Below are 8,574 nucleotides of genomic sequence, written 5' to 3'. Positions count from 1 at the left end.
GTGTGCGGTGCCCCCCTCCACAGTTACACACCTCGGTCATATCGTCGTAGTGCTTAGGCGAAGCCCTGCGCCGGTAACTTCATCATCACCGTCGCCATGCCGTCGTGCTGACGGAACTCTCCCTCGTCCTCAACTGGATCAAGAGATCGAGGGACGTCATCGAGCTGAACGTGTGCTGAACACGAAGGTGTCGTACGTTCAGTGCTTGGATCGGTTGGATCGCGAAGACGTACGACTACATCAACCGCGTTAGTAAACGCTTCCGCTTTCGGTCTATAAGGGTACCTGGACACACTCTTCCCGCTCGTTGCTATGCTTCTCCTAGATAGATCTTGCATGATCGTATGAAAATTTTAAAATACTGCGTTCCCCAACATGTAATTCCTTGGGTCTTGTATCCAAAGTATTGTACCTGCAACGGTTAACAAGTATAAATAATGCGAGAAGAGTATAAATAAAATTGCAGGTGTTTCTCAATGACAAAAAGAACTAGCAGCTTGCTCTATCGACTGACACACACACACAAAAACCTAAAGGATCACTCCAAAAATTTTAACTGTGTAAAAACTATCAACACTTTCACTAAATATGGCAATCTAGAATGAAAAACATTCTAGCGTTAAAAGGTCAAAACAGAAGGTAATAACTAAGATTCTCTCTAAATCTAGTTATATGCATTCTGCACAAAACTGAAATTTACTCTAAATCAAATTATATGCATTTTGCGCTAAATAAAAGGTTAGCTAGGCGTAAGGTCTTCCGTTGAAAAAAAAGAGGAAAAAGAAATCCAACATGTTATGTTGGATGGCAACACACATGTGTGAGCTTGTGTTAAGCGCCTTGATGATCTAATGCATATCTCTTGGAAACGATGAAGAATATGTTTTTAACATAGGACTTGAACTCTGGTGTGTTGAAGATGCCACTGTTCTTTTAATCATTTAACCACAGATCGGTTCGCACGATGAAGCATATTTTGATGGTAGAAAACAGTACCATATTGCGTTCTATGTGTCTAAAAAAAGTTGCATTATATGTGCGGTATGTCATACCATCTCCAAAGGTGACCGTCATCGTGTGCGAAACGACTCCTTGGCAATTATAACGCCCGTGGATGGATGGATCGGATCTTCTTTCACTATTCACCACGGAGATCCTACGACACGGTCCGATTGGCAGGCAGTCCCCACAGATCACAAGGAGCATCAAAGCCCAGGATATTGTCCACGCGGCGTCCACCGGCGCAGCAGAATCCGATGGCACCAGCTCCCCATTGGCCAGCGCTCTATCCATCCTACCACCCCAGGATTTCCCAGCCCACATCTTGTGGCTGCCCCGCGCCGCAACGCCACGATTTAACATCAAAACCGTCGTGGCATCCTGCAAATCCTGCGCGCTCCAACAGACGTCCTTAGCTGCCACTCCGCCGCGCGCGTCAGCGACCTCACCGTCACACCGGCGAAGCAAGACCCGCACCCATGGCGCTCGCCTCCACCTCCGCCACCGCCTCCGCGGCCGTGCTCAAGAACCCGTTCCTCGGCGCGAGGCGCGCGCTCGCCAATGCCGCCTCCCTCGGCGCCGCCAAGCCCGTGACGCGCCGCGTGGTGGTCGTCGCCGCGGCCGTCGGCAAGAAGTCGTGGATCCCCGCGGTCAAGAGCGATGCCGAGTTCATCAACCCGTCCTGGCTCGATGGCTCGTAAGTCTTCCTCGTTCGTATTGTTTCTCTTCGTTCGTCGCCCTGCATTAATCCCACTCTACGCGGGGGGAGGCCTCCATGCATGGCAGCAACTCTGAGACTCACTCAACGCGTACGTGCAGGCTCCCCGGTGACTTCGGCTTCGACCCGCTGGGGCTTGGCAAGGACCCGGCGTTCCTCAAGTGGTACAGGGAGGCCGAGCTGATCCACGGGCGCTGGGCGATGGCCGCCGTGCTGGGCATCTTCATCGGGCAGGCGTACAGCGGCGTGCCGTGGTTCGAGGCCGGAGCGCAGCCAGGCGCGGTGGCGCCCTTCTCCTTCGGGTCGCTCCTGGGCACCCAGCTGCTGCTCATGGGGTGGGTGGAGTCCAAGCGGTGGGTCGACTTCTTCAACCCGGACTCCCAGTCGGTGGAGTGGGCCACGCCGTGGTCGCGCACAGCCGAGAACTTCGCCAACTTCACCGGCGAGCAAGGGTACCCGGGCGGCAAGTTCTTCGACCCGCTCGGCCTCGGTGGCGAGACCAAGGACGGCGTCTACATCCCCGACACCGAGAAGCTCGAGCGGCTCAAGGTGGCCGAGATCAAGCACTCGCGCCTCGCCATGCTCGCCATGCTCATCTTCTACTTCGAGGCCGGACAGGGCAAAACGCCGCTCGGCGCGCTCGGCCTATAAGACGATTTTTGGCTTGCGCGCGTGGTGGGAGAGGGGTTGTTGCATTGCATCAGGACGCATGGATTGCATGGGATCGGCTGGAGGTCGAAGAAGCAGCAGCAATGTATCTGTGTCCGTGACTTCTTTGGGGTAGTGTGTGTAAATCGAATGGGGAATCAAGTACTCTTTATTTCTCCAGCGTATGTACCATGTAATATATAGTCTGAGCTCTGTAATTTAAGGCAGAATGAGCAAGGGCATTTGATTCATCACCTACCAAGTCTTTTAGAACACTGCTGGCATATTTAAACAACCCGCAAAAAGAAGAAAAAATTGCATCAGTTGAAGGAAGCACGAAAACTACCAAAGTCTGAACTGCTCAGCGCAAGATAGGATCACGAGATTCATCTAAAAATAATGCAGTGAGTACCAGTCGAACAGGAACAGGTGTTGGCTCTGAAAACATATTATAACACAGAATATATTAACAGGAGCACTCATTCCTGAACCTGAAACAGAGGAAAATTAGGAATAAATAAAGAAACAGAGGTGTTGCATTCCACGTTCGCAGGGTTCTTTGCAAACTTTCCTACAGAGTTCATCTCAAAATTGCCATGTATTTACCAAAAGCAACTGTACCATAGGTGCCAAAGTAGCACCCAGCGACATTGTTAATCCAAAAACAGTATCCTCTGGTGTCTAGACTGAATCTAATACCCTCTTTGAGGTTGGTATAAGGGCAGGATTGATGAAATTCTGCTAGAGTTAGCAGACATTTGGAGTAAATAGGAGACTACAGCGGGAGAAAGGTCTAGGGATAGGGATATTATGGAGGATGACACAAACACCGCTTACTTCCATGTTGTAGCTAATCAGAGGTGAAGGAAAAACTGATTAGTGTTCTAGATGGACCTGAGGGACCTGAGGGCTCTGGACTATTATAAGGAGTTACTTAGATATGAACACAGACCTAATATCTCTCTTAAGAGTGATTTCTATGGAGAGGACGAGAAAATTTCTGTAGAGAAGAATACTAGGTGTACCGAGGAGGAGATTAGGAAGCTGTTTTGACTCCTATTGTGATGGTGCCCTTAGGCCCGATGGATTGCCTTTTATACTTTACCAACTGTTCTGTGACATTATTAAAGTTAATTTGATAGCTATGTTTGAAGTCTGGTTTGATCGAAACCTAGACATCTTTAGACTTGATTTTGCATCCCTCTTATTCCTAAAGAAGTTGATGCAAAAAACATGAAGAAATTTAAGCCTATAAATCTCCTCAATTGTTGTTTTAAGATCTTTACTAAAGTCTACCAATAGACTAGCCCTGATTATTGGCAGACTAATCTCTGAGCATCAATCTGCTTCTTAGAGGTAGGTTTGTTTTGAAGAGTGTGGTGACTGTCCATGAGGTTGCTCACTCTGTACACTCTTCTGATTAGAAAGGCCCTGTATTTAAGATTGATTATGAAAAGGCTTATGACAAGGTTAGTTTAGATATATATTTTGTATGGGGTTCTTGAGGGGTTTTAGTGCGAAATGTATTGGTTGGATTAGGAGATTCACCCAGCAGGATCAGTGGATGTGAAGATTAATGGTGAGGGAAACTTACTTCTTCATCACTAGTAGGGATTTGAGACAGGGAGACCGTTTGTCCCCATTGATTTTTAATTTGGTGGTGGATGTGTTTGCTAGGATATTAGTGAAAGGATGACGAGTTGGGCTAGTTAGAGGGCTCTTCCCTAATTTTTGCCCTGGTGGTGTAGTGTGTATGCAATATGCAAATGACACTTTGTTGCTCATAGATAATGGCCTTCCAGTAGCTTTAAATCTTAAGTGGGTCTTGACTTGATTTGAGTTGGTTTCAGGGATGTCTATTAATTATCACAAAAGTGAATTGGTGCCTATCAATTTAGAACATGGAGAGGTTAAACCTTTCTTGGGTATTTTTAATTTATTCAAGGGGGTTTGCCTATTAAGTACTTAGAGAGATGACCTCCAATCTCTAGTTGATACCAAGCTGGCCAAGAGAGAGGACCTCCAATCTCTAGTTGATACCAAGCTGGCCAAGATGGCTAGATGGAGGGTAAGCTCCTAGTCCTTATTAGGGAGAGTCACCTTGGTTAGGATTTGTCTATCTAGTATTTATATTTACATGTTGTCTTCCTATAAGTTCCCAAAATGGTATGTGCCTTTGGTCAATTCATGGTTTTATAATTATTCCTGGAGTGATAGTGAAGGTGGCCAAAAGATGCACCTTGCCAATTGGCCCTCCATATGCATGAAAAGGGAATATGGTGGATGGGAGTTCATAATATACATGATATGAATCTTTGCCTAACCGTCTCCTAGGTTATAAGAGATATCTTAGGAGAAGGCGCTCTATGGAGTAGAGTTATAGATGCTAACTATAATACCAAGAACCTTAATACTATGTGCTGCAATGATCCACATCCTTCTCAATTTTGGAAAGGGGTTATATGGGCTATGAAATTTGTTAGGTTCGGATATAAGTGGTTTTTAGGTAATGGTGGATATGTATTGTTGTTGGGGATCGTAGAAGAAATTAAAAAAAAATTCTACGCATCACCAAGATCAATCTATGGAGTATTCTAGCAACGAGGGGAATAGGAGTGCATCTACATACCCTTGTAGGCGGAAGCGTTCAAGTGAACGGCGATGATGGAGTCGTACTCGCCGTGATCCAAATCACCGATGACCAAGTGCCGAACGGACAGCACCTCCGCGTTCAACACACGTACGGTTGGGAAGACGTCTCCTCCTTCTTGATCCAGCAAGGGGGAAGGAGAGGTTGATGAAGATCCAGCAGCACGATGGTGTGGTGGTGGATGCAGCAGGATCCCGGCAGGGCTTCGCCAAGCACAAGCGGGAAGGAGAGGTGTTACGGAGGGAGAGGGAGGCGCCAAGAGCAAGGTGCGGCTGCCCTCCCTCCCTTCCACTATATATAGGGGCTAGGGGAGGCGCATGCCCCCTTGGAGATCCCATCTAAAAGGGGGGGGCCCCTGGGGGCAACGGCCCCCTTAGGGTTTCCAACCAGGGGGCGCATGCCCCCTCGGGGGGCAACGGCCCCTAGGGTTTCCAACCCTAGGCGCCTTGGGCCCTTGGGTGGGGCGCACCAGCCCATCAGGGGCTGGTTCCCACGCCACTTCAGCCCATGGGGCCCTCCGGGATAGGTGGCCCCATCCGGTGGACCCCCGGGACCCTTCCGGTGGTCCCGGTACAATACCGGTAACCCCCGAAACCTTCCTGCTGGCCGAAACTGGACTTCCTATACATAAATCTTTACGTCCAGACCATTTCGGAACTCCTCGTGACGTCCGGGATCTCATCCGGGACTCCAAACAACTTTCGGGTTACTGCATACTAATATCTCTACAACCCTAGCGTCACCGAACCTTAAGTGTGTAGACCCTACGGGTTCGGGAGACACGCAAACATGACCGAGACGCCTCTCCGGTCAATAACCAACAGCAGGATCTGGATACCCATGTTGGCTCCCACATGCTCCTCGATGATCTCATCGGATGAACCACGATGTCGAGGACTTAATCAATCCCGTATACAATTCCCTTTGTCAATCGGTACGTTACTTGTCCGAGACTCGATCGTCGGTATCCCAATACCTTGTTCAATCTCGTTACTGGCAAGTCACTTTACTCGTACCGTAATGCATGATCCCGTGTCCAACCCCTTGGTCACATTAAGCTCATTATGATGATGCATTACCGAGTGGGCCCAGAGATACCTCTCCGTCATACGGAGTGACAAATCCCAGTCTCGATTCGTGCCAACCCAACAGACACTTTCGAAGATACCTGTAATGTACCTTTATAGTCACCCAGTTACGTTGTGACATTTGGCACACCCAAGGCACTCCTACGGTATCCGGGAGTTGCACAATCTCATGGTCTAAGGAAATGATACTTGACATTCAGAAAAGCTACAGCAAACGAACTACACGATCTTTGAGCTAAGCTTAGGATTGGGTCTGGTCCATCACATCATTCTCCTAATGATGTGATCCCGTTATCAATGACATCCCCATGTCCATAGCCAGGAAACCATGACTATCTGTTGATCAACGAGCTAGTCAACTAGAGGCTCACTAGGGACACATTGTGGTCTATGTATTCACACATGTATTACGATTTCCGGATAATACAATTATAGCATGAATAATAGACAATTATCATGAACAAGGAAATATAATAATCATTTTATTATTGCCTCTAGGGCATATTTCCAACAGTCTCCCACTTGCACTAGAGTCAATCATCTAGTTACATTGTGATGAATCGAACACCCATGGAATTCTGGTGTTGATCATGTTTTGCTCTAGGGAGAGGTTTAGTCAACGGATCTGCTACATTCAGGTCTGTATGTACTTTACAAATTTCTATGTCTCCATTTTGAACACTTTCACGAATGGAGTTGAAGCAACGCTTGATATGCCTGGTCTTCCTGCGAAACCTGGGCTCCTTGGCAAGGGCAATAGCTCCAGTGTTGTCACAGAAGAGAGTCATCGGCCCCGACGCATTGGGTATGACTCCTAGGTCGGTGATGAACTCCTTCACCCAGATTGCTTCTTGTGCTTCCTCCAAGGCTGCCATGTATTCTACTTCACATGTAGATCCCGCCACGACGCTTTGCTTGCAACTGCACCAGCTTACTGCCCCACCATTCAAAATATACACGTATCCGGTTTGTGACTTAGAGTCATCCAGATCTGTGTCGAAGCTAGCGTCGACGTAACCCTTTACGACGATCTCTTCACCACCTCCATAAACGAGAAACATATCCTTGGTCCTTTTCAGGTACTTCAGGATGTTTTTGACCGATGTCCGGTGTTTCTTGCCGGGATTACTTTGGTACCTACCTACCAAACTTACGGCAAGGTTTACATCAGGTCTGGTACACAGCATGGCATACACAATAGACCCTATGGCTGAGGCATAGGGGATGACACTCATCTCTTCTATATCTTCTGCCGTGGTCGGGCATTGAGCCGTGCTCAATCGCACACCTTGTAATACAGGCAAGAACCCCTTCTTGGACTGATCCATATTGAACTTCTTCAATATCTTGTCAAGGTACGTACTTTGTGAAAGACCGATGAGGCGTCTCGATCTATCTCTATAGATCTTGATGCCTAATATATAAGCAGCTTCTCCAAGGTCCTTCATTGAAAAACACTTGTTCAAATAGGCGTTTATGCTTTCCAAGAATTCTATATCATTTCCCATCAACAGTATGTCATCCACATATAATATGAGAAATGCTACAGAGCTCCCACTCACTTTCTTGTAAACGCAGGCTTTTCCATAAGTCTGCATAAACCCAAACACTTTGATCATCTCATCAAAGCGAATGTTCCAACTCCGAGATGCTTGCACCAGCCCATAGATTGAGCGTTGGAGCTTGCACACCTTGTTAGCATTCTTAGGATCGACAAAACCTTCTGGCTGCATCATATACAATTCTTCCTTAAGAAAGCCGTTAAGGAATGCCATTTTGACGTCAATTTGCCATATCTCATAATCATAGAATGCGGCAATTGCTAACATGATTCGAACGGACTTCAGCTTCGCTACGGGTGAGAAAGTCTCATCATAGTCAACCCCTTGAACTTGTCGATAACCCTTAGCAACAAGTCGAGCCTTATAGATGGTCACATTACCATCCGCGTCTGTCTTCTTCTTAAAGATCCATTTATTTTCTATGGCTCGCCGATCTTCGGGCAAGTCAGTCAAAGTCCATACTTTGTTTTCATACATGGATTCTATCTCGGATTTCATGGCTTCTAGCCATTTGTCGGAATTCGGGCCCGCCATCGCTTCTTCATAGTTCGAAGGTTCACTGTTGTCTAACAACATGATTTCCAAGACAGGGTTGCCGTACCACTCTGGTGCGGAACGTGTCCTTGTGGACCTACGAAATTCAGTAGCAACTTGATCTGAAGTTTCATGATCATCATCATCAACTTCCTCTCTAGTCGGTGCAGGCACCTCAGGAACATTTTCTTGAGCTGCGCCACTTACCGATTCAAGAGGTAATACTTCATCAAGTTCTACCTTCCTCCCACTTATTTCTTTCGAGAGAAACTCTTTCTCTAGAAAGGACCCATTCTTGGCAACAAAGATCTTGCCTTCGGATCTGAGGTAGAAGGTATACCCAACAGTTTCTTTAGGGTATCCTATGAAGACGCA

At 47.2% G+C, this 8,574-nt stretch overlaps 1 protein-coding gene across 1 annotated transcript; it reads left to right on the top strand.

Moving 5' to 3' along the window:
- The first annotated feature begins 1,374 nt into the window (after positions 1-1,374).
- Positions 1,375-2,619, top strand: LHCB6 (light harvesting complex photosystem II subunit 6). The gene is made up of 2 exons (XM_048701928.2): positions 1,375-1,696; positions 1,819-2,619. Exons 1-2 carry the CDS (start codon positions 1,479-1,481, stop codon positions 2,366-2,368), a joined length of 768 nt encoding a protein of 255 aa, XP_048557885.1. The 5' UTR covers positions 1,375-1,478; the 3' UTR covers positions 2,369-2,619.
- Positions 2,620-8,574: the final 5,955 nt, after the last annotated feature.

Source organism: Triticum urartu, chromosome 2A (assembly GCF_056163025.1).
Source record: "Triticum urartu cultivar PI428250 chromosome 2A, HENAU_Tu73, whole genome shotgun sequence".
In the NCBI taxonomy this organism is placed as follows: Eukaryota; Viridiplantae; Streptophyta; class Magnoliopsida; order Poales; family Poaceae; genus Triticum; species Triticum urartu.
Note: the sequence above shows the minus strand (reverse complement) of the source record. Positions and strands in the feature narration are given on the sequence as shown.